Source organism: Puma concolor, chromosome E3, assembly GCF_028749965.1.
Source record: "Puma concolor isolate L17-30 chromosome E3, mPumCon1.1.hap2, whole genome shotgun sequence".
Classification (NCBI taxonomy): Eukaryota; Metazoa; Chordata; class Mammalia; order Carnivora; family Felidae; genus Puma; species Puma concolor.
In genome coordinates, this window is record NC_141682.1 from 19,819,252 (window position 1) to 19,843,089 (window position 23,838).

Genomic DNA, 23,838 nt, shown 5'->3' on the forward strand with positions numbered 1-23,838 from the left:
AATTCATCACCCAACGCTGGATTCAGTGGAACTCCTATCTGTGCTCATACGCTTCACCTGATAGATCTCATCTAATTGTCTGGGTCTACAACTAGCTTAAACTCCTTGAAGACACGAAGCGGTCAAATTACAGTTGTATCCAGTGCATCCAGCCTAATGTCCTAATGCCCAACTGATTTTGAATGGATGAAGCCTGGCTTCATCGCAGAGGTGAGTATCAAGAATTTTGAATTAGACCCTAAGTACTTTGACCTTCAAACATTCTCTCCGTCACTACAGTTTAAGGGTTCATTCTAGGGCACGGAGAACCCATTTAGGTCTTAAATCACTTACGTTTAAAATACTTCAGGATTTAGCATACATTTATCTACAGCATGTTGAGTGTCTGTCAGTCTTTTATTTAAAGCAGACAAGGTCAAGAATAGCTCCTCAAGAAGCCCACCACCACCCCCCGAAGAGGGGCAGTCGCTAGTCTATACCCGGGATTTCTTTGCACTTAGACTCCGCCCACGAGCACCCAAATGGCGGAAGAACTGCACGCTACGTCGTGACATCTCACACAAATGCGGAGGCATCCTGACGCTACGCCACCGGCGTGGGCGGGGCGGCCGGCTCTTCCTTCCTCTCGGCTACTTCGGCTCCTCCCCTAGCGCTTCACACGCTCATTGTGAAGCGACAGCGGGCATCAACCCCTAGGGCTGTTCGAGACCTAGGGATTCTAAATCTTTGGCGCGCGTGAGCGCCCGCGCTGCTCCTTCCCCACTCCAAAGGCTAGGGGTGCGAGATTCGCCTTTTTCTCTCCTCTCCCGCCCGGAGCCAACCGCCCCGGTGCGCGCGGACCTCTCGCGCCGCCGTTCCCTCCTGCCCGCCCCTCCCCCTTCGGGAGCTCCCGCCCGCGCGCTCCTCCTCTTTCCCCGGCGACGCGCACGCGCGCCAGGCCGGCTCGCGCCCTCTCGCTTTCCTCCGGCCCGCGGGACCCCCCTCCCCTTCCGCCTCGCGGCGCTTCCTCGAGCCGCGGTCGTCTCTGTCCACCCCCGACACCGCGGGGCTCCCCCCCGCCCGCCAACGGCGGGTCCCCAGCTTCCCAATCCCCTTCGCTTCCCGCGCTCTCCGGCGGGGGCCTAGCCCCAGCCTCCTCTTTCCCTCCCTTCCCCCTAATTCCCCTTCCGGACGCTGCCATCATGTTGAAGCCTCAGCCGCCACAACAGACCTCCCAGCCCCAGCAGCCGCCCCCCACGCAACAGGCCGTGGCCCGCCGGCCTCCCGGGGGCACCAGCCCTCCCAACGGCGGCCTCCCGGGGCCCCTGGCCTCCACCTCGGCTCCCCCAGGGCCTCCCGCGGCCGCTACTCCCTGCTTGGGGCCTGCAGCAGCCGCCGGGAGCGGGCTCCGCCGGGGAGCCGAGGGCATTTTGGCGCCGCAGCCGCCGCCGCCGCAGCAACATCAGGAAAGGCCAGGGGCAGCGGCTATCGGCAGCGCCAGGTGAGGAGGGGTGGGTTTCCGGGCGCTGGAGGCTAAGCTGCGGGGCGGCGGCGCCGCTCGGCTCCGGCCCAGCGGCCGGCACCCGAGGACACCGCGCGTGGCGGGTACCTAGCCTGGCCACCTTTGAGGGGCGCCCGGGGAAAGTGAGGAATTCCCGTGAGGCTGGGGGTGGGCCCCCTCAGGTCCTAACAGGTCAGAGGGAAGGGGTCCCCGGGCGGCCACCGGGACATTTAAGGGCTGTGCTCAGCTCTCAGAGCCTAGTCAGGGCTCGGGCCTTAAGGGCAGGCGGGGCGCATCCCGCCAGCGCCGTCAGAACGAGGAGTTGGGGGGGTGAAGAGGTGATCGGGTCCCCGGCTCCATTACCACGAAGGGTCTCGCGGTCCCCGGCTTCAGCCAATGGGGAGTCAGCTGCGGGAAGGGGTCCCCGGCCGTAGCCAATGGAGGGGGGCGCGCGGCCCACAGTTTGGCCAATGGGGAGGGAGGGACTTGGGAGCGGGTTGCTACCACCTCCTTCCCGGTCTGGCCAGTAGGAGGGGAGCGGGGTGGGCGGGGGAACGGAAGGAGGGACAACTGGGAGGACTGCGGGCAGGGAACCTCCAGCGCGCGCGCGCTCTTCCCGTACGTGCGCGCGGATGCTCTGTCTTATGACCCGGGCATTCGTGAGCCGCGGGTAACCTACAGGGCAGGGTTTGGGAGTGTGCGTGGCGGGGTTCGCCTGGTGTTCATGGATGAGTGGTGGGCACCCCACTCGGCTTCTTCTGCGTGTGGGTTAATGGACTTGAGAGTGGCGGTACACGCAGGCGCAGTGGGTTCTGGCCGCGGAGGGGGGATTTTGGAAGCCCGTGGGCTTTAATGCGCAGGCGCAGGCCGGGCGAGGCCTCCCGGTGGATGGCTTTTGCGGCTGCGCTGTCCCCCAGCCCCGCCAACGGCCCCCTCATCGCCCTCCTCAACCGCCGGTTACATCAGCCAGCGAAGAACAGGGTTACCGGGCGATCAGTGACCCCTCCCAGAGTGGGTAATATTGAATGAGTAAAAGAGGTCGAGAGGAGGGTGGGTCCTAAAAGGAGTACCCTCCTCCCAGAGTTTGGGGCGTAAGGCTGGTGAAAATGATTGTCTTTTCTGTTTTGAGAGGTAACGTGCGTAAACTGGGTAGTTCTGAATCTGCTTTCACTTTTATGTTTGAGGTGGATTATTGGTTAACGATTACTGTAGCGTTTTTGGGGGAAGCCTGTAGTCCTGGCCCCTTGGAGGTGAGAAGGTTGTGTTGAATTGACAACCATTGCTGATTGAGGTCTGTTTTAGTGGCATTTGGAGGAAATGTGTTTACTGGCTTTTACTGTCTATGCCTTCTTCCTCTGTAAGGTGAGAGTTTGAAAATCTTGTTAATTGGTTTGTAGTCTAAATAGGCATGTTCACAGGGTATGTGATTGTCGGATACCACGTTCTTTGAAATAAATCGTATAAGAGGGATTAAACACTTTTAACTAGTTTTTTGTTTCCTCTCATAGGGGACAAAGCACAGGAAAGGGCCCCCCACAGTCACCGGTGAGTGCCTCCTCAACACACACACCCCAAAGTACAGAGGTACATGTGGGCATATGGGACAGATTAGGTGCACAGATAGTTGGGCTCAGAATAAGAAATGATGTGAGGGGAGTGTGAATATTCAGAAGGAAGGGGAGGTGTCAAGTGTCTATTTCTTCTGTGTTACTGACAGGTGTTCGAGGGTGTTTACAGCAATTCCAGAATGCTGCATTTTCTTACAGCTGTTGTGGTAAGTGGGTTCCTAGCCCGTAGGTTGTTTGAGGGATGTAGTACGCCAGTTTGCTGGAGACACTCTTCTTATTCCTCTGTTCCAGGGCTCCACTTGTGATGTGAAGGTGAAGAATGGTACCACGTATGAAGGTATCTTCAAGACTCTGAGCTCAAAGGTTAGTGGACTCAAATTAGCTTATTTTTGCAGTGGCATGTAAGGAGAATGAAATAGACTCACTGAAGATGTGAGTTGAGTGGTGTTGGACAGGCTTGTGGTGTGTGTTACTCATTTCTCTAGGCCTGTACCAGAGTAGTGCTGGAAGCACTAAAAATATGTGGATTGGAAAATTGAGGGCTGGGTACTTTAGTGTTAAAATACTAGTCCTGTGGCTAATGTTCAGAAGACTATTTGTGTGACTGTGGTGTTGGAAAAAGGTTAGAAAGGGTAGGAGAAAAATAGTCCTATTTTGACCATCACATTTCTTGATATTGACCCTTTACTGTTGGGAAATGGGATTTTTATAGTTTGAACTAGCCGTGGATGCTGTACACCGGAAAGCATCTGAGCCAGCAGGTGGTCCTTGTCGGGAAGACATTGTGGATACCATGGTGTTTAAGCCAAGTGATGTCATGCTTGTCCACTTCCGAAATGTTGACTTCAATTATGCTACTAAAGGTACCGTGTCGAGTTTTTATGCCAGACCCACTCTTTGAGTAGAGGGCATAGAGCAGTTACGTAAGGACTTGTTCTTCTTCTTCCCCCTTTACAAACATCTTTTTTTTGAGGAGGATGGCCAGATTTTTCTTTTTGAAACTGTATCTCGATACCTAAGATGCAGTGGGATGAATTCCGGCCTGTGGTGTAGTTCTTCACATTTTCCTTGCTTTGCTTTTAACTCCTTGCTTCTTTTGGACAGTTAAGATGTGGCTTGTTATGTTGCATCCACCCTCACCCACCTCTGACACACGCAAACTTTTCTTTGCTCCTGAACTACTCATTGGGGGCAGGGGGTGTTGGAAGAAGGCTATGAAGTATCTCTTGACTCCTGATCTTCAACTCTGCCCCCACAGACAAGTTTACGGATTCAGCCATTGCCATGAACTCAAAAGTGAATGGGGAGCACAAAGAGAAGGTGCTTCAGCGCTGGGAAGGGGGTGACAGCAACAGTGATGACTATGACCTCGAGTCTGACATGGTACGGTCCCCTTCCCTGAGAACCCGAGAGCTGGGTCACTCTACTGTCTGAGTGTGGGTTGTTGACTGTGATGTCGTAGAACCAAGAGTTGCTTCTGGGGAAGGGGAGAAAAATCTCTTACTGTTGCCTGTTGTTGGCAGTCCGATTCCAAATGGAAAGGTACAGAAAATAAAACAAAAATACCTGTTCTCCCAACATCTGCGATTGACAACTATTAACGTTTGCTTGAAGGTGTTTTTTTTTTTTTTTTTTTTCCTAATTAACAAAGTATAGACAAGATCGAGGACCGTGTGGACCCATGTCCCTTCCAAAAACAAGCACTACTATGAATCATTTAAAATTCCTCATGAGTTAAGGCATTATGATGCTATAGTTAATCCATACAAGAATTTTCTTTCCCTTTCTGTTGTTCCTGAATTATTTCATGTTTGAGGCATTTCATGATCTACTCAATGCTTTTAGTGATTTTGTCTTATTCTGTTTCTATACGTATACATGGATATATATACAACAATGTATTTTTTTTTTCTTTACTGGTTGGTGTTTTGACTTATTATTTTGTTGTTAGAAATAGTGCCTTACAGGGGCACTTGGGTGGCTCAGTCAGTTAAGCGTCTGACTTCGGTTCAGGTCATAATCTCACAGTTCATGCGTTCGAGCCCCGCATAGGGCTCTGTGCTGATAGAGCCTGGAGCCTGCTTCAGATTTTGTGTCTCCCCTTTTCTCTTTGTCCCTCCCCTGTTCGGGCATTGTCTCTCTCTGTCTTTCAAAAAAAAAAAAAAAAAAAAAAATAGTGCCTTGCTGAACTTTAGAACATGTGTCCCCATGCACGTACGCTAAATTTTTCTGGGACATTAACCTGGTAAGGGATTTGTTAGGTCCTGTAAGACCTTGGTTTTACTAGTTGTTAGCAGTTTGTCCTACAATTGCTAGTACTAGTTGATATTCCTGCCAGCCTTGTTTCTATTTTCCACGCCTGGTTTGGTCAGATCTTTTTTTTCAGCCTGGTGGAGGAGAATGACAGGTCATTGTTGCTTTCCTTGTTGGGTTTTAAAACATTCTCCTTCCTTCCCACCTTAGTCCAACGGATGGGACCCCAATGAAATGTTCAAGTTCAACGAGGAGAACTATGGTGTGAAGACCACCTATGATAGCAGTCTTTCTTCTTATACGTGAGTGTCTTGGTACTTCCTAGATGATGCAGTTTGAGGCCTAGGGTCGTGGCATTTGTTCATTCTTTTCTGGGTATCTAGGATGTCCTCTCCCCACTCCTAATCTGTCTTGTGTATTGTCCCCTCAAAATACCAGGCCATCTCGTTGGTAGAATTAACTGCTTTTTTGTCCGTTTATCCATGCTTTTCTTCTAGAACTTAAAACATACTGATATGTGCGTGTAAATACTCCTCAGGTTCAGAGATAGGCCTTGTTGCTCTGCCTGGGACCTAGTAGATGCCCATTAAATATGTTGAGTTGTTGAAGGGATTAAACATCCACACGCCTGAACTGGTGATAGGACCGATAGAAACGTTTTTCCTTTTTCTTCTCTTGTCCCCTGGCACTGGGGTGGTGGTGATCTGTGGTGGTCCTCTTAGGGTGCCCTTGGAGAAAGACAACTCGGAAGAGTTTCGTCAGCGGGAGCTGCGTGCGGCCCAATTGGCTCGAGAGATTGAATCAAGCCCCCAGTACCGCCTGCGGATCGCCATGGAGAACGATGATGGGCGCACTGAGGAAGAGAAGCACAGTGCAGTCCAACGGCAGGGTTCAGGGCGGGAGAGCCCCAGCCTGGCATCCAGGTGATTGCTGGGGGCGGCCTGGTCTGTTTGGGGCTCTGTACGGGCTAGGGCTGGGGCCAAGAGCTTTGTACACTCCTTTCTAAGTTTCACAGCCATGTAAGATACAGGTTAGTACGTAGTTTTCCCCAATTTTCAGGTGTAAGAGTGAGGCCTAGAGCAGATAAGTAATTTGTTCAAGGTAACAAAGATTAAAGCTTGTGGGTTTAGGGAGGAAAAAATGAGTTTGATTCCCCTTTTTTGCTCTGCAAGTTAATCCATTTGTAGGTCTTATTCTTCCCTTCATGCAAATGAAATCAGAGTGTACATGATGTCCAGTAACAGTAACCTGTAAAAGCTGTACCTTGAACTATAACGTGATACTATTTTTCTCAGAGGTCAGGATGGTAGAATGTGGAGCTTTGGCCAGGTTGGTCAGGTCAGGGATTGGCACATCATAAGACCACAAGCCTTATAGCCACAGAACATTTAACTAGAACAGATTTTCAGGTGGGGCAGTGCAAAAAGCCGGAGCCAGGCAGGGTATGTGTGTGTATACATGTACACGTGTGTTTTGGGAGGGAAAACTTCATTTTTCCAAAATGTGTGGGCTTTATGACTAATCGACCTTGCTTGAACTCTCTCCCCTAGGGAGGGAAAGTATATCCCTCTACCCCAACGAGTTCGGGAAGGTCCCCGGGGAGGAGTTCGATGCAGTAGTTCCCGGGGTGGCCGCCCTGGCCTTAGCTCTTTGCCACCTCGTGGCCCTCACCATCTTGACAATAGCAGCCCCAGCCCAGGTTCTGAGACACGTGGTATCAATGGAGGTGAGTTAAGCGGGCTTTGCGGGGCAGGGGGCGGTGGTAGGGAAGCCGATAGGAAGGAAGTGGGAAGGAGAATTGAAAGGATAGGTGGGTTGGAAGGGTGATGCGTTGGTGATAATGTAATAGCAGATACTCTGCCTCTTTTTTCCCCATCTTAAAAAAAAAAAAAAAAAAATAGGCCCTTCCCGCATGTCCCCTAAGGCACAGCGGCCTCTGAGAGGTGGTGCCAAGACTGTGTCTTCACCCAGCAGTAGGACCTCTGGAGAAGCTTCTGTTCCACCTCCTCCTGCAGGTAAAATTTCAGCAGTGTTATATGAAGAAATAAAAATTTATGGGGGATGTAAATGTCAGTTGTTGGAAAGCTGGGTTGGGAGACCGTTCCCAGATGAAAGAGATGTTTTGGGGGTTTTGAGTTTATGCTTTTTAGGAAAGAAATTTGTTTCCCTCCCGTAGAAATACCAATGTAGCAATCCATGGTTTGTGTTTGGTTGTCAGATGTCTTTTGTTTAAATTAGTTGTCAGGGTGACTGGTTGGCTCAGAGGAGCATGTGACTCTTGATCTCAGGGTTGTGAGTTCAAGCCCCACATTGGGCATAGAGCTTACTTTAAAAAACAACAGTAACAAACTTTTAAGTTAACATTTTACTTATTTTTTAAAATGTTTAATATGAGAGAGAGCATGCTCAGGGGAGGGGAGAAAAGAGAGAGAGAAATATCCCAAGCAGACTCTGAGCTGTCAGCATGGAGCCAAATTCAGGGGCCCAGTCTCACAAACCATGAGATCATGACCTGAGCCAAAATCAAGAGTCTGGCCACTTAACTGACTGAGCCACCCAGGTGTCCCAGTTGTCAGCATTTTAAGACAGGAGAAATAGAAAATTTTCAACTTCTTTGGAAATACAGAAAGTTCTGCACAGTGAGTCTGCTCCTGTAAAACATTCTGATCTTTTATGGTGCCCAGGAATCTGTTTTACCTGATTAGGTTACCTGCCTTGCTCTTCTAGGAATTTAGGTTTGACCTTACATATTAAAGGAAAAGGGGTGGGGGCGCCTGGGTGGCTCAGTCGGTTGAGCATCTGACATCACCTCAGGTCATGATCTCCTAGCTCTTGAGTTCAAGCCCCTCTCATCCAGCTCTGGGCTGACAGCTCAGAGTCCGGATCCAGTTCTGCCTCTCTCTCTCTCTCTCTCTCTCTCACTCTCTCACTCTCTCACTCTCTCACTCTCACTCTCACTCACTCTCTCACTCTCACTCTCACTGCCCCTCCCCTGCTCATGCGCTGTCTCTCTCTCCAAAAATAAACAAACATTACAAATAATTTTTAAAAAAACAGATAAACTTGATTTGGTGTTTCTAGTAGGTTCCCTATGCCCATTGTGCACTGACCAGTAACCATCGTACAGCTTTCCCTTTTCTTCCAGTGGGCCGGATGTATCCCCCACGCTCTCCCAAGTCGGCTGCCCCTGCCCCAATCTCGGCTTCCTGTCCTGAGCCCCCCATTGGCTCAGCAGTACCAACCTCTTCAGCTTCCATCCCTGTGACATCATCAGTTGTGGATCCTGGAGTAGGCTCCATTTCCCCAGCTTCTCCAAAGATCTCATTGGCCCCCACAGATGGTAAGAGCCACATGGTTGAGGGCTTGTGGACAATGTGAAGTGTGGTTCTGGACAGAAGGACCTTCAGGCATGTGTCTCTTCTTGCTCAGTAAAAGAACTTCCAGCCAAGGAACCTGGGAGAACTCTGGAATCCCAGGAGCTGTCCCGGATAGCTGGGAAAGGTGAGGATTTCCACCCCCACCCCCCACCCCCCGCTGAGGTCTAAGTGTCCTTTTAATTAGGAGAGCACCTCAGTTAGTACCAAGAGTTTTGTTGGGGTTTGGGAAACAGTAGCTTGTCAGTCATGTGATCCTAATTTGTTCTATAGAACTCTCAAGCCTTTTTTTTTTTTTTTTTCCTTGTTTTCTTCGTCCTTTGGGCTACTGGCATTGTAGCCACCTTGAAAAAAGAAATGCGTATTTTTTCCTTTTTCACTGTTTTTCATAGTCCCTGGCCTTCAGAATGAACAGAAACGCTTTCAACTGGAAGAATTGAGAAAGTTTGGGGCCCAGTTTAAGGTGAGAGGAGTATGGGAGTGAGCCAGGGTGTAAGGATGGAGGGAGGGTGAGGGGGCTTATAGAAGAGGCACAGGACTAGGTGGAATAGAAGAGATGAGACCAAGCAAGGAGGAAGGAAGGAAGGAAGCCACGCCTGGGGTCTGGACCAGCTGTCTGGGCACTGTATGTGTGCTTTTCTCCTTCCAGCTGCAGTCCAGTAGCTCCCCTGAGACCAGCCTGGATCCTTTTCCTCCCCGGATCTTAAAGGAGGAGGCCAAAGGGAAAGAGAAGGAGGTTGATGGTCTATTGACTTCAGAGCCAATGGGGTCCCCAGTCTCCTCCAAGACAGAGTCCGTATCGGATAAGGAGGACAAAGCACCCCTGCCGCCGGCAGGAGCCACCGAGGGGCCAGAGCAGCCCCCGCCACCTTGCCCAAGCCAGACTGGCAGCCCCCCGGTGGGCCTCATCAAGGGAGACGAGAAGGATGAGGGCCCTGTTGCTGAGTGAGTAGGATGGGGAGCTGGGCAGGTGTCGGGGGAGATGAGCAAACTGTGAAGATTGACTTTGTTTTTCTCTCACAGACAAGTGAAGAAGTCCACGCTGAACCCCAATGCCAAGGAATTTAATCCCACAAAGCCTCTGCTGTCTGTGGTGAGATGGAATGGGCGAAGGTGGACTGGTTTCTCTGAGGGAGGCTTGGGAGTGGGGGGAGAGAGCATGGGGAGAGAGGTCGTGAAAGTAGGGCTGCTCTAGGGCAAACGTGTCAGGGTTGGGGGCGAGGGGTCACGATATGTGTGGCAGGTTTTTATGTGTTTAGGGTTTAGCTCAGGGAGTATGTGTGTTGGGCTAGTTCTGAACATAGGTTTCATTCAGATCCCTGATTTTGGCTTGAATGACAAGCCATTTAACTTTTTGGCTTTTGTTTCCTCACCTGTATTTTGAGAATACTCGTCTCAGGGGGTTCAGCGTGAGGCTTAAGCAAGATGAAGGGTAGAGTGTATCTGGCGTGCAGTGCTCCGTTACTGTTATAAGCCCAGGAGGGGCATACAGAGATCAAAATGCACGCATCCTCTGTTGTCTCTTACTACAGAATAAATCCACCAGTACCCCGACTTCTCCGGGGCCCCGGACTCACTCAACTCCTTCCATCCCGGTGCTCACAGCAGGCCAGAGTGGGCTCTATAGCCCCCAGTACATTTCCTACATACCTCAGATCCACATGGGACCAGCTGTTCAGGTAAGAGGAGAGACCGAGTGAGTCTAGGCTAAGAGGCTTGGCTGGGCTGGTGAGGACCGGGTCAGGCCGTTCTGGGCATTTGTTAGCAAGCTGCTCAGCCTCATTTGTATCCTTGTTCGTAGGCACCTCAGATGTATCCATATCCTGTATCCAATTCCGTGCCTGGACAGCAGGGCAAGTACCGGGGAGCAAAAGGTGAGCAGAGTTGGCAGGGCTGCTCCAGCGGCAGGGGGGTGGTGCTGCCTCGTTGCCTCCTGGCAGAAGGAACTTAAGCTTGGCGTTCTCTCCCTTTCCCCAGGCTCCCTGCCCCCGCAGCGCTCGGACCAACACCAGCCAGCCTCAGCCCCTCCGATGATGCAGGCCGCCGCCGCCGCCGGCCCCCCTCTTGTGGCTGCCACACCGTACTCTTCCTACATCCCCTACACCCCGCAGCAGTTCCCGGGCCAGCCTGCCATGATGCAGCCAATGGCCCACTACCCCTCACAGGTAACTGAGGCACGGGAGGGAGACGGGAGTACAGAGCTGAGGGTCACTCGGGTTTCGGTCCTGGCTCTGGCAGGACCCGTAGCAAAGCACTGGTACTCTCTAAAGCGCAGGTAAAACGGCGTCTCCTTGCTTGCACCCTTGTGAACGTTAAACAAGGTGGTTGCGGCAAAGCCGGAGTCGTGCCGTGTACGGGTTATCGGGCAGCGCGACATGCCCACCGCTCCTCTCTTGTCCTTCCAGCCGGTGTTCGCCCCCATGCTTCAGAGCAACCCACGCATGCTGACGTCGGGGAGCCATCCCCAGGCCATTGTGTCGTCCTCCACCCCTCAGTACCCTTCTGCAGAGCAGCCCACCCCCCAAGCCCTGTATGGTGAGTTCTGTGCCCTTCCCGAAGACTGCTCCTTAGCCCTCTCCGGTGTGCTTGGCGCTGATCCCTTCCCTCTTTCCTGCTGTAGCCACCGTTCACCAGTCCTATCCACACCATGCTACGCAGCTCCATGCCCACCAGCCGCAGCCGGCCACCACGCCTACTGGGAGCCAGCCGCAGTCCCAGCATGCGGCCCCCAGTCCCGTCCAGGTGCCTGCCATGGGGGATCCAAGTGGTTGGGGCAGGAGTGGGCGGCTGGAGGAGGGGGATGGAGCCGGGGGCTCATTCCCTTCGGGCATGGTCGGGAGTCGGTGGCGGGGGGTAGGCCTGGTACCCGAGGAGTGGGGTGGCACTCACCCTTCCCCTCCCCCTAACAGCACCAGGCGGGGCAGGCCCCACACCTGGGCAGTGGACAGCCACAGCAGAATCTGTACCACCCAGGGGCCCTGACAGGCACACCGCCTTCTCTGCCACCGGGACCTTCTGCCCAGTCCCCTCAGAGCAGCTTCCCCCAGCCAGCCGCTGTGTATGCCATCCATGCCCACCAGCAGCTGCCCCACGGCTTCACCAACATGGCCCATGTTACCCAGGTAAGAGCCCAAGGGACTTGCTTTCTATGGGTCTGTTTTGCCATCAGGACCCGGGTCCTGGGGCTATCCTGCTGCCCCTTTCCTCAGTGGTCTGAACACCAGGCTTCTCGGAGCCTGTGTGTAGCTTCTGGGGTGGTCCCAGCTGGGATTTTTTGTTGTTGTTTTCTGCAGGCCCATGTCCAAACTGGAATCACAGCAGCCCCGCCCCCTCACCCTGGGGCTCCCCACCCGCCCCAGGTGATGCTGCTGCACCCACCCCAGAGCCATGGGGGCCCCCCCCAAGGCGCGGTGCCCCAGAGTGGGGTGCCTGCACTCTCAGCTTCCACACCCTCACCCTACCCCTACATCGGACACCCCCAAGGTGAGCAGCCTGGCCAGGCGCCTGGATTTCCAGGAGGAGCCGATGACAGGATTCGTGAGTTCTCGTTAGCTGGGGGAATTTGGCATGGAAGAGCTGATGGGCTGCAGGTGGGGCAGGATGCACGGGTTCTGGGAGGGGAGTGAGGGGTCTTGGAGGCAGGGCTGTCCCACAGGGCGCCCGCCGACCTGCACCTGTCTGTGAAGTATGTAGGGTGGGCAGAAGCCACAGTCGCCGCCGCCAGGGGCTTGCTCCTGGCTCTGTCCTTTGCTTCCCTCCGTCCTCGCTCAGTTGTGATCCAGCAGCCCCCCTCCCCACTGCCTCCCCAGCTCTCAGTGACCCCGACTGTCTCCTGACTTAGCCGAGGTAAGGTCAGCGCAGCAGACAGGGCCAGGCTGGGGTGTGGGGGGCTGAGCTGGGCACACGAGTAAGGGCTCTGGCTCACTGGGAAACAGCGATTGATCTGTGCTTCTGACAGCCCCATGAGACACCTTGAGGAGGCCGCTCCTACCCACACACTCCCCCCACACCCCACACTGGACGGCATTGGATGAAGGGACAGCTGCTTGGGTTCTAATGCTCCTGCTCTCTTCTCTTTCCCCTCCAACCAGTTCAATCTCATCCCTCCCAGCAGCTCCCCTTCCACCCCCCGGGGAACTGAAGATTGTCCTGGCCGCGACCTGAGACCTCCATGAGTGGAGGGAAGAGTGATCTATGTCTCTTCCCCCAGCAGCTCGGACCAGTCCCAGCCCCCCACACCCCCCTTTACCCCGGGGGAGCTGGGGAATTCCTGCCAAGCACCTTGAAGGGGGGGCGGGGCTCGAAGTGGGCAGGGCCAGGGTCCAGCGGGGGTGGGGGGTTCCTGCTCTGCCCCTGCCCATCCCCACCCCATCTTGCCCTCCCATCCTCTCATCTATCCCCCGCTGGAGACGGAAGATCTTTTATTTTCTATTATTTATAACCTCAGACTTGGGCCCCCCTGTTTCTTTCTTCCCATTAACTTGAGTGACCGGCGTGAGAGACAGACAGACAGACAGATGCCCTACAAGGATGGTTGGACAAGGACTTTTACTTTTTATTACATAAAAATATTAAAAAAAAAAATTAAAAAAAATAAAATTTTAAACTAACTTAACCTGCCTGTGGTTTCCTCTGGAAAAAAGAGTAAGATAGCAGCTGTCAAGTCTTAGGTGTCATGAGGTGGCTCCCAGCAGTGGGTGGGGACAGAACCGCAGTACAGTCTGTGGGTGCTGGTCCTTCTGCCTCTCACTGCCACACATCACCCAGCCTCCCGGGGACTGTTCTCTCATGTTGATGTTGGCCTTGTCTTGAGGTTTCAGGTTTGTAGGTAGTTTTTAAGTTCACGTTTCTAAAAAGTTAGAACGTGTGTGGCGGGGGGAATCTCAGGCTCCACACCATCAGCACAGGGTTCAGTCTCCTGAACCATGAGATCGTGGTCTGAGCTGAAATCCCGAGTCCCAGTGCTCAACTGACTGAGCCACCCAGGCACCCGTTTTAATTGAAAATCATTTCCTCCTTAGAGCATCAGGGAGGTGGCACTAGTACTCGTGGGTAGGCAGGGGTGTTTCAGATGGGACCAAAGCCAGAGAAGGTGAGCTGAGGAGCAGGGCAGGAAAAGGATTACATACCAGGCTACAGATCCAGGGTGTGAGGGTTGGAAACCTGGTAGTTGGGGGGCATGATGTGGGTATATAGAGGTAAATAGAAAACAGATGTGCATGGGTGGGGGTCCCCAGTGGAAGAGCTCTCTTAAGGGATGGCAATTGTGGTTGGGGGTGGGGCACTGATGGAAGAGGCAGCAGCAGAAAGCCAGATGAGCTCAGAATGTCTCTGGTGCAGATGGAGACCAGTCTCCGAAGTACTGAGATGGAATTGCTGTGGGTGCTGGGTGGTCCTCCTCAGGGAAGAGAACTTGGCTTCGTCCCACCAGGAATCCCGGGAAACCTTTCAGCCTTGCTCACTGACTAAAGCAAACCTGCCCTATCTTTGGACAGGACTTCTCGTGAAGTGCTTTTTGTTGCTGTCCTTTTCTTGAGCCCACTTCCGTGCTGTGAAGTCACAGGTTGGATGGTGACTCTCAAAACAGCTCTTAGGTTGGGCCTAAGAACCTCCCCACTCTGGAAGGCTGGTCAGTGTGGAACAGGCTCATTTGTCAGGAAGCAAGGCTAAAAGGTGCCCGTTAGTCCCTGTTGGAAGCTAACCTTTTTTGTTTGGGGTCAGCATCCTGGTCAGTCATTTCAAGTTTTCAAGCATTTTACTCCCCATTTATCTGGTAAAAAGTCCTCTCAATTTTAAATCTCGGTACATGCTCTAAACCTTCATCTTTGAAGGTTTTAAAGTTATACAATGAAACCTCCAATTGAAGATTGTCCTGTGTTTGGAATTGGTAATATGTAGTGGGGATAACCTATCAAGCACAGGGACCTCCTTAGGTGCTGGGTGTTGGTCCTGGAGGTGAGCAGCAGCGTCCAGTATCTTAGCGCTTAGACGAGGGCAGGTAGACGTTAACAGCCTAGTAACTACTCCCCGGGCACGGGAGGTGTGTCTGGCACCTCAGCCGAACCCATGCTGCGTCTCCCCCAGGACAGCCAGCAGTCTCCTGCCACGGCACTTTGCTAGACGATCCGACCCAATTCGCTAGACCAGCTTTCCTCCTCTCCTTATGTCCCAGTGGTTCGGACCACTTGAAAACGCAAAGCTTTTCCAAAACGGTACCACAGACGTGAACTGAAGGGCAGCACACAAGCTCATGTGTCCCAGGCTCCCTGTTTATACTCCTCCATCCTCTCCAACTTAGAGCAAGGACACGAGAGACACAACCTCCCTATTCACAGAACAGTTTATTGACCTACCTCACCTGGCAGGCCATGGGCCCCTCCTGACCAGGAGAAGTGTCCGTCTAGCTGCACTGCTAGGCAGCAGCCCATGCCCTGGGAAGGGGGCATCGAAGCAGGAGAGAACGCTGGCCAGTGCAGCCTCAAACTCAAGAGAGCCCAAGCAGAGTCCAGACTCAACTCCATTTGATGTTCTTGTCTTCCTCAGTCAGGGCCGACGTCTCCGTGACGAGGCCAGTGCCGATGGTCCGGTTGCCGTCTCGCAGGGTGAAACGCTGGCCTTTTTCTAAGATCATGGGCTGCCGCAAGATTAGGCTGAGCTTCAGGTCCTCCCCAGGCATGGCAAGCTCCTGGACAGGGCAGAGACAGGGTTCAGGCATGGCCCTCGGGGCACCTTTCCCCCAACTGCTGCCTACCAAGGTTAAAAGTTACAGGAAATGGCAGCAGGGAGATCCTTTCTGGGGACAGCTTCACTCCAGCCACCAGCAGAGGTAAACATATTTGAAGACCAAAGGACTTGTGACCAGTGTTCCTAAGGTCCAATGTTGAAAGGAAACTAGGCCATGCAGGTTTCTTAGTCACAAGACTTCTCTGAGTTGTCATGCACAGTATATAATTCTTCAAGGGAGAATGCTTTTCTGGGAGATCTTTCTGTGGGTAAATGCTAGCATGGCTAAGTTCACCCAGGCAATACTAGATGAAGACAGACTTCTCCTAAACCCATTGGGTCAGACCCATCTATCACTAGCTTCATCTACACCAGTCAAGGAAAAGTCACCCGTGTTGTCACATCTTTGGCACCACGAGTGAGGTAGAGCTGGTATGAAGAGTGTCTCTGCCACTCTTTCACGTTCCCTATGTGCACTATACCTTCCCTGGTGGCAAGATGACACGACAGGCCATGTCCCAAGTCAGAGAGAACATGACAGGCATAAAGTGAGACACAAAAGGCTTGTGGCGGCCACCCTCCTCCTTGCTGAGGATGTAAACCTGGAAGAGAGAGCAGCAAGGGTGAAGCTGTGCTTGGCTGGAAACACTGCCTCTTTGCAGAGGACAGTCTGACTCAGTGATGCCCACCATCCCCTGGAGCCCTCACCTGTGCCTCCACCTTCTGGTGGGGTTGGATGGTCCCTGGCTTGGCCATGACCAAGCCACGCCTCAGGTCCTCCCGCTTCAAGCCTCGGACCAGGGCCCCAAGGTTGTCGCCTGCCTCTGCTCTCTCCAGGCTCTTGTGGAACATCTCAATGCCTAGGAAGGAGAAGAGACCAGGGAGGAGGATCAAGGACGGAGGAAAGGCACCAAGGAGCTACAAGGGGAAATCGTGGAGCCAGCCCCCGGGGTCCCAAGGCATCTTTCCTGTACCTGTCACCACGGTCCGAATGTTCTTGCTATGTCCCAGGAACTCACACTCGTCTCCCTTCTTCAGAATGCCACGCTCTAGTGTACCTGTCACCACGGTGCCCCGGCCTGGGAAGAAACAGAACACGACCTCAGGGACCCGGGGCCAGGCTACCACCAGAGAGGAGTGCAAGTAAACACACGGTCCTCACCAGGAATAGAGTAAATGGACTCTACAGGCAGCAGGAAAGGCTTCTCTAGGTCCCGGGTGGGCACTGGGATGTAAGTGTCCACAGCATCCAGCAGCTTCTGCACAGACTTCAGGCCTAGCTCAGGGTCACGTTGCTATGTGGGGGAGGTGACAGGACTCAAATTTTCATTCTGCTTCTCCTTACTAAGAGACGCTCCCCCGACTCCCAGCAGAGCTCCGGATGCCCCTCCAGCCCCATCCTTTGCCACCAGCAGCCCCTGCCTGAGCCCGCCTTCACCTCAAGGGCACAGAGGGCAGAGCCTACGATGACCGGGGTCTCCTCCCCTTTGTAGCCAAACTCAGTGAGCAGCTCCCGGATCTCCAGCTCAACCAGCTCCACCATCTCAGAGTCCTGGACGGCATCTGCTTTGTTTATATACACCACAACGTGCTCTACTCCAATCTGTGGACGGGAAACAGAGAGACATGGTGTCCTGAATGGACCAACTCCCCACTCTTCCTCTTTCCACCCCTCCCCAGGCTCTGAGTACCTGTCTGGCCAGCAATAAATGCTCTCGGGTCTGGGGCATAGGGCCGTCATTGGCCGCCACCACCAGGATGCAGCCGTCGAGGGGGGCGGTGCCTGTGATCATATTCTGGGTAGGAGAGGAAACAGCCTAGTTCAAGGACTTCCTCAGCTCCACGTCCATCTAGCCAAGCACAGCGGTTAGGAACTGAGGCCCACCTTTCTCTGCCATCTCCTTACCACCCACCTTGGAGTGGCCGTGCCCAGATATCCGTGACCTCAACCCACACATCTTGAATATCCTAACCTCCCCCACCAGTCCAACATTTTTCCTGGCAGGAGACAGCCCCTGGCCCCACACCCAGCAACTCTCTCACCTTTACATAATCTGCGTGACCTGGGCAGTCGGTGTGGGCATAGTGGCGGGCGGCAGTGCTATACTCCACGTGAGCTGCATTGATTGTGATTCCACGGGCTCGCTCTTCAGGGGCATTATCAATCTCTTCATATTTCTTAAACTTGGCTCCACCTCCCTCGGCTAAAACTAAGGGGAAGGAAGAGAATAAACCTCTCACGTAAAGTTCCAGGAGTAGAGGCAAGGCTCAAGCCACACCCCTGAATCTCCACCTACACAAAGGACGGTCTGGGGGAATAACACTTCCTTGACCCCCTCCCTCAGCTCCTGAGCAGAGGTAACTGGGGTCAGAAAGAAACGTTAGAAGGCCTCAAGGTCCAGCCCTGCGAATTCTCTAGGGTAAAAGCCTTTGCTTACAGAGCACCGGCCACGGCTAGAAAGAAGCCACTCGGGCTCCCCAACTTCTGCATCACAAACACTTTTGTGTGCAGGGGAAATGTGTTTCCTGCATCTTCCCGCCCACCGTTCGCCCAAGTTCTGGCCCCTGGGGCCACGCCACCTCCAGCAGCACCTCCCCGGCTCCAGGTCCCGCCAGCAGAGAGGGCGTTGCCGCACGTCCCCAACCAACCCCGCTTACTTTTCGTGATGGCCGCGGTCAGTGTGGTCTTGCCGTGGTCCACATGGCCGATGGTGCCCACGTTCACATGGGGCTTGTCGCGCACGTAGGTCTTCTTGGCCTCCACGGCCAGGCCGCGGCACAAGCGGGGCAGTGCCGGGGCCTTCAGCGGCCGCAATAGACCCTGCAACAGCGGGGTCGGGCCGGTGCCGAGACCTGCGGGGGAAGAAGCTTGGAATCAGAGCGCGGGTCCGAGCCCGGCCACTCCGGACGACGCCCCAAGCGTCCCGGGCCGCCATCGCCTTCCCCGCCCCCTCACCGCTCAAGAGGGGCGTCGCGCGCAGCAGGGTGGTGGCCGCCATTGTGGTCGTACTCGCGCCCGGAGTACCCGGTCCAGGGCGCCCGCGCGTGCAGAAAGGAAAGGGCACGGGAGAGCGGAGGTCACTTCCGGCGGAAGTGAAGACAGGGAGGGCATGCCGCGGTCCCTCTAGCCTCCAGTTTTTATGGCCATCTTTACGACTTCCGGGCGTGGGACCAAAGGCGACGCCCGGAAGGTGCTGGTGTTTCGCGGGCGCGGAGGGAGGGAGACGGTTTCCACAAGGCTCGCGGACCTCGAACCTCGCGGACTGACGGGGCAACGCAGGTGTCTTTGGCGGCGCCGGGGACCGACGTGGAGCGTCCGGTCGCGCACCAGAGCCCCGCAGGCTCACGGGAGTTGTAGTTCCGGGTGGGGCGTGCTGTGTTTGCGCTGGTGGTGGGAGTCCCGTAGGGCTAGGCCGGGTCTGGAGCGACGGTCCCTGCCTCCGGGAGGCGGAGGCGGCGGCGGCGGCCCCGGCGCGGCCTGCTCGGGAACGGCCTGGCTCAAAGCACCCTGGAGTCCGACCCACTGCGGGGGTCTGGCGAGAGATCTGGCGGCCCTTGAGCCGCCGCCGCCGGAGGTAGGACCAGGCCCTGCGGCCAGGCGAAGAGAGGCGGGCCTGGGAGCCTTTCGCGGGTGGGGCGCAAGTGTGACACATCTCTCCGCCGAGTCTTTGTTTTCTTATCTGTAAAATGGGAACAGTAGGATCTACTTCATGGGGAGAGTCTGACATCTGGCTCTGAGAAAATGAGCTGGACAGGAAGCAGGAAATACGGTCCAGGGGCCTCCAGGTCCCACAGTCCTTGACCCTCAAATCCCTGCCCGCCTGGGTCACACAGCTGGCGGGGACAGCCCTGCCGTCCACCCCTGAAGCCCCTCAGCAGGCCAGGAGCTAATTCCCTTGATTTTCGCCCCACCCACTCATCCAGTTTTACTAATGATACCAAGATTGAGGAACCGGCCTCAGGTGCCTGTAAGGGTAGCCTGTCATGTTCCTGCGGTATCCCTGGCACCTGACACAGGGCGGGGCACCCAGTGAGTGCCCAGTGAATTTCTGTTGACTGAGTGCAAGGCTAGCAAATGACCTTTAGCTTTCACATCTATCATCTCATCACCTTGCAATGATAACAGCAGCTGCTTAACCCTGATTGATGTTTCCGAAACTCATCAGATCCTAAGGCTCAGTTGACGGGTTTTGTTTCAAATAGATTTCCTAATTCCTCCCTGAAAAATTATGATTCAAGAGGGTCTCTGAGCACAGATGGGGAAACTCTTTATTTATAACACACAGCTTCCCAAGCTCAAAGGAGTTTGGGAAACTCAGAACTAGAGCTTTGTGTGGATCAGGCGTTGTGCAAATGCTTTATATTGGTTCACATTCAGCATTCCCAGTGTTCCCGCTTGTGGTTGAAGCCATTCTTTCCCCGCTTGTGGTTGAAGCCATTCTTTCCCCCGTTTTACAGGTGAGAAAACTTGAGCCTCAGGGTGATTTAGGAACCCAATACCGCTAAACTCCCAGAAAAGTATGCACTTAACCACTGTACTGTCCTTTAACTGCCAATATACTTTTCAAATAAAATGAAGAACTTGCTAAGACATCTGTCCTGGCCCTCCAACCCATCAGCTCCACTTAGGAAGGCCCGGGGCCATAATTAAAAGAGCTTCTTTGTCTTTATCCTGTATTTCATTCACTCCTCTCCTAGGAATGTCTCTTAAGACACTATTGGCCACTATCAGAATATGAGACTGGGGCGGGGGGTGGGGGGGTGGTATTTGAACGAATCCCTTCTATATTAGTTTATTCGAACATGTATTAGTTTGAAAAAAAGGGGGGCGCCTGGGTGGCGCAGTCGGTTAAGCGTCCGACTTCAGCCAGGTCACGATCTCGCGGTCCGGGAGTTCGAGCCCCGCGTCGGGCTCTGGGCTGATGGCTCAGAGCCTGGAGCCTGTTTCCGATTCTGTGTCTCCCTCTCTCTCTGCCCCTCCCCCGTTCATGCTCTGTCTCTCTCTGTCCCAAAAATAAATAAACGTTGAAAAAAAAAAAATTTAAAAAAAAAAAAAAAAAAAAAGAAAAAAAGGTAGCAAATACTGCACTTAAAAAAATGAGTCAACTTAAAAGCCAGTGTTGGTAAGTAATATGGGTGGTATAAATACATGGCAGAGTTGGGCGAATGTGGTGCACGAATGACTGAAATTTGAAAAACGCCACACTCGGAAGAGTCCAGAGGGAGAAAACCTTTTGTCCCGCTGTTGACTGTAGCATCCTCTGCAATAGTTAGGAGTCTTGATTTACAGATAACAGAGTCTACGTTGGCTGGTTTGCACAGAAGGAGGACGTGTTTAAGGGTTTGGGGCAGCTTACAGAATCGTGGGACAGGCCGGAGCAACAGCTCCCTTACGGAACTTCCGGAACCTGGTAAGACAGCTATTACCACCACTGCCACCAAACCCTAAACGCCGGGGCCGAGACTCGTCTGCGACGCCTCCTGCTCATGGCACCAAAACCACCTCTGCCTCAAGAAAGTGACCCGTCCGACTTCCCAACCCTCCTGCCCCCAAAGTCCGGCAGATTCAAAGCCCCACCTGAAGGTGTCTGGCCAGAGAAGCCTAGATCGTCATAGGTCAGTGTTCTTGTATCAGAGGAGTCTGAGAGATGTCGCCCGACATCTCTCTCTCCTGTCTCCTGTCTCATCCTGTCTCCTGATGGAGAGCAGGATCGCGAGCACGGAATTTCCCCAGATGTCCAGCCGTGCTCGTGAAGAGGCTGAAGAGCAGAGTGAACACAGCTGTCCATTACGGGGAAATGGGAGCATGAGTCTGGTGTAGCCACCGGCTGAAGTAGGAATGGAGTGGGCTCAGACTTGCAGAGGTGTGGGGAGCCAGCCACCTGGGAGTGTGCTCGTGAGTGGTGCCGAATGAAGGTGGAAGGCTGGCTGCCATAGAAAAACAGCATCCGGGGGAGGGGGCGGTGGGGACAGCGACCAAGGAAGTGGAAAACAATCAGGACTTCGGGAGGCTGTGAATTTGTGTAGAGAAAGTTTTTTCTCTTTCTGACGTGTCTTTTGTATGATTATAAAGAGAGAAACTGCATTCTTTGTGCAGAATGTTGCACTCTAAAAAGGCACGCTTGAAATCAAATGGCCTTCTGGGCCCCCCCTAGCGATCTATGCATTGGAGCTCCTGCTTAACAGCATTTTTCCGTCTTCCTCCAGGCACGGCCCTGATTTTGTTGAAGGTGGCCCTTCCCTGAGTTCCAGGAATAAATCCTGACAGGTCTGCTTCTGGTGGTCCTATTCTCCTTGCCAGGGGGGTTGTTTAGGGGGTGGCTTCTTTGGGGCCAGTGTTTGGTAAGAGGAATCTCCTTTGGGGGGCTTCCAGGGAAGGGTCCCTCTTTTTTTTTTTTTAATGCTTATTTTTATTTGTGAGACACACTATGAGTGGGGCAGGGGCAGAAAGAGAGGGGGACCAAGAATCCGAAGCCGGCTCCAGGCTCTGAGCTATCACACAGAGCCCGACGCAGGGCTCGAAACCGTGAACCATAAGATCATGACCTGAGCCGAAGTTGGACGCTCAACCGACTGAGCCACCCAGGCGCCCCAAGGGCCCCTCACTCTTAAGGAGACACCGAAGAGAGAGACCGCCATCTGACTCTGGGTGTTGCTGGGTCTGGGTGTGAAGCCTGGCACTACTCTGCCCTTCTTATTTCCAGTCAGTGATGAAGCCAAAATCCAGAAGAGGGCAAAAGGCAGAGGGTTTTAGATGACTCCTTGAGGTGTGGTGACTAATGTCCTTATTATTTAAGTCAGACTGTGTCAGAGTCGTCTGTCGTCTACATTCAAATACATCCTAACAGATAAGCTGTCTCACAGCATGTAATACCCTGAGGCCTAATTCTTGGTTTCCCCTCTCTGAGACTGAGTGGCCTGAGTAGGGCCAGGACTGGGCTTCCTTTATCTCTGTATCCTCTGCCTGGCCACTGTAGGCCTCTGAATGACTGCACTTGAACCATGGATGAGGCTTCTTCCAAGGGTGCCACCACGTGGTGCTACAAACATAACGTGTCCAAAACACGACCCTCCGCTCGCCCCAGGCTGTGTGCTTACACATCTGAATACACACAGCACCAGCACCCAGTCCTGCTGGTCATCTTTCCAAAACATACCTTGAAGGTGACCACTTCTGTCTGTCTCCACGGTTGACACTGTGGTTCGGTCCAGAATCATCTGTCACCTAGGTTAGCTCCCTGGCCTCTACAATGGGTCTCCCAGCTCCCATTCCCCTCAATATCTGGCCAATCCACCCTCCACACAGCAGTCAGACCAGGCTTTAAAATGTGGATCAGGGGGTGCCCGGGGGGCTCAGTCGGTTAAGCGTCCCGACTCTTGGTTTCAGCTTCACGATCTCCCAGTTCGTGAGCTCGAGCCCTGGGTCAGGCTCTGTGCTGACAGCACAGAGCCTGCTTCGGATTCTCTCTCTCCCTCCGCACTTTCCCTGCTCACACCCTTTCTGTCCCTCTCAAAAGAAATAAACATTTAAAAAAGATAATAAAATGTGGATCGGAAGGAGCACGTGGCTGGCTCAGTCAGTAGAGCACATGACTTGATTTCATCTCATGGTCATGAGATCGAGGCCCACACGGTATAGAGTTTACTGTAAAAAATAAATAAAGGGGCGCCTGGGTGGCTCAGTCGGTTAAGCAGCCGACTTCGGCTCAGGTCATGATCTCTCGGTCCGTGAGTTCAAGCCCCGCGTCGGGCTCTGTGCTCACAGCTCAGAGCCTGGAGCCTGTTTCGGATTCTGTGTCTCCCTCTCTCTGACCCTCCCTCATTCATGCTTTGTCTTTCTCTGTCTCAAAAATAAACGTTAAAAAAAATTTAAAAAAAATAATAAAATAAATTTAAAAAAATAAATAAAAATAAAGATTCCCTTTGAAATGTATAAAGTTTAAATAAATAAAACGTGGATCAGAAATTAACCCCCCCTCCATGACTCCTTACAACACGTAGAACAAAATCCCAACCCGTAGTTTAAATGGCCAAATTGGGGGCGCCTGGGTGGCGCAGTCGGTTAAGCGTTCGACTTCAGCCAGGTCACGATCTCGCGGTCCGTGAGATCGAGCCCCGCGTCGGGCTCTGGGCTGATGGCTCAGGGCCTGGAGCCTGTTTCCGATTCTGTGTCTCCCTCTCTCTCTGCCCCTCCACCGTTCATGCTCTGTCTCTCTCTGTCCCCAAAAAAATAAATAAACGTTGAAAAAAAAAAATTTTTTTTTTAAATAAATGGCCAAATTGTATGGTGGGTGGATTATATATCAATAAAGCTGTTATAAAATTAATAATCCAAACTCCTCCCTGTGGCCCATCTCTTGGAGCCTGTCTCCTGTGATTTCCCTCACCCTCTCTCCTGGCCACACTGGCCATTCTTCTGTTCCACAGACCTCCCACGATT

The 23,838-nt window shown here is 53.4% G+C and overlaps 2 protein-coding genes across 23 annotated transcripts; one reads left to right on the top strand and one right to left on the bottom strand.

Moving 5' to 3' along the window:
* The first annotated feature begins 671 nt into the window (after positions 1-671).
* Positions 672-13,290, top strand: ATXN2L (ataxin 2 like). Of its 22 annotated transcripts, none has more exons than XM_086692529.1 (24): positions 674-1,480; positions 2,989-3,025; positions 3,198-3,254; positions 3,340-3,411; positions 3,761-3,911; positions 4,307-4,431; positions 5,512-5,603; positions 6,024-6,224; positions 6,852-7,027; positions 7,203-7,316; positions 8,429-8,641; positions 8,731-8,802; positions 9,068-9,138; positions 9,325-9,620; positions 9,699-9,768; positions 10,208-10,354; positions 10,477-10,549; positions 10,653-10,840; positions 11,081-11,210; positions 11,296-11,417; positions 11,585-11,797; positions 11,969-12,212; positions 12,362-12,521; positions 12,767-13,290. In XM_086692529.1, the coding sequence occupies exons 1-23, from the start codon at positions 1,182-1,184 to the stop codon at positions 12,514-12,516; spliced, it is 3,318 nt and encodes a 1,105-aa protein (XP_086548655.1). In that variant the 5' UTR covers positions 674-1,181; the 3' UTR covers positions 12,517-12,521; positions 12,767-13,290. The 22 variants fall into 22 exon arrangements, with proteins under 22 accessions (XP_086548676.1, XP_086548655.1, XP_086548656.1 ...); XM_086692530.1 differs by having other exon boundaries at positions 12,790-13,290; XM_086692532.1 differs by having other exon boundaries at positions 11,969-12,158.
* Positions 13,291-14,997: 1,707 nt separating this feature from the next.
* On the bottom strand, positions 14,998-18,545 carry TUFM (Tu translation elongation factor, mitochondrial). Its single transcript, XM_025920281.2, has 10 exons — positions 18,355-18,545; positions 18,057-18,251; positions 17,442-17,608; positions 17,090-17,194; positions 16,837-17,001; positions 16,561-16,693; positions 16,373-16,477; positions 16,107-16,258; positions 15,881-16,000; positions 14,998-15,360 (listed from the first exon to the last, which is right to left on the bottom strand). Exons 1-10 carry the CDS (start codon positions 18,395-18,397, stop codon positions 15,187-15,189), a joined length of 1,359 nt encoding a protein of 452 aa, XP_025776066.1. The 5' UTR covers positions 18,398-18,545; the 3' UTR covers positions 14,998-15,186.
* Between the last annotated feature and the right edge of the window lie 5,293 nt (positions 18,546-23,838).

Bases quoted from the DNA above. Each gene is read 5' to 3' on its own strand.
- ATXN2L (XM_086692529.1), top strand. From the start codon at position 1,182: ATGTTGAAGCCTCAGCCGCCACAACAGACCTCCCAGCCCCAGCAGCCG. The intron at 9,139-9,324 runs GTGAGAGGAGTA...TTCTCCTTCCAG, and splicing joins AGTTTGGGGCCCAGTTTAAG to CTGCAGTCCAGTAGCTCCCC. The intron at 9,769-10,207 runs GTGAGATGGAAT...CTCTTACTACAG, and splicing joins CAAAGCCTCTGCTGTCTGTG to AATAAATCCACCAGTACCCC.
- TUFM (XM_025920281.2), bottom strand. From the start codon at position 18,397: ATGGCGGCCACCACCCTGCTGCGCGCGACGCCCCTCTTGAGCG. The intron at 16,001-16,106 runs GTGAGGGCTCCA...TCTCTCTTCCAG, and splicing joins ACCAGAAGGTGGAGGCACAG to GTTTACATCCTCAGCAAGGA. The intron at 15,361-15,880 runs GTATAGTGCACA...TGCCCTGTCCAG, and splicing joins TCATCTTGCCACCAGGGAAG to GAGCTTGCCATGCCTGGGGA.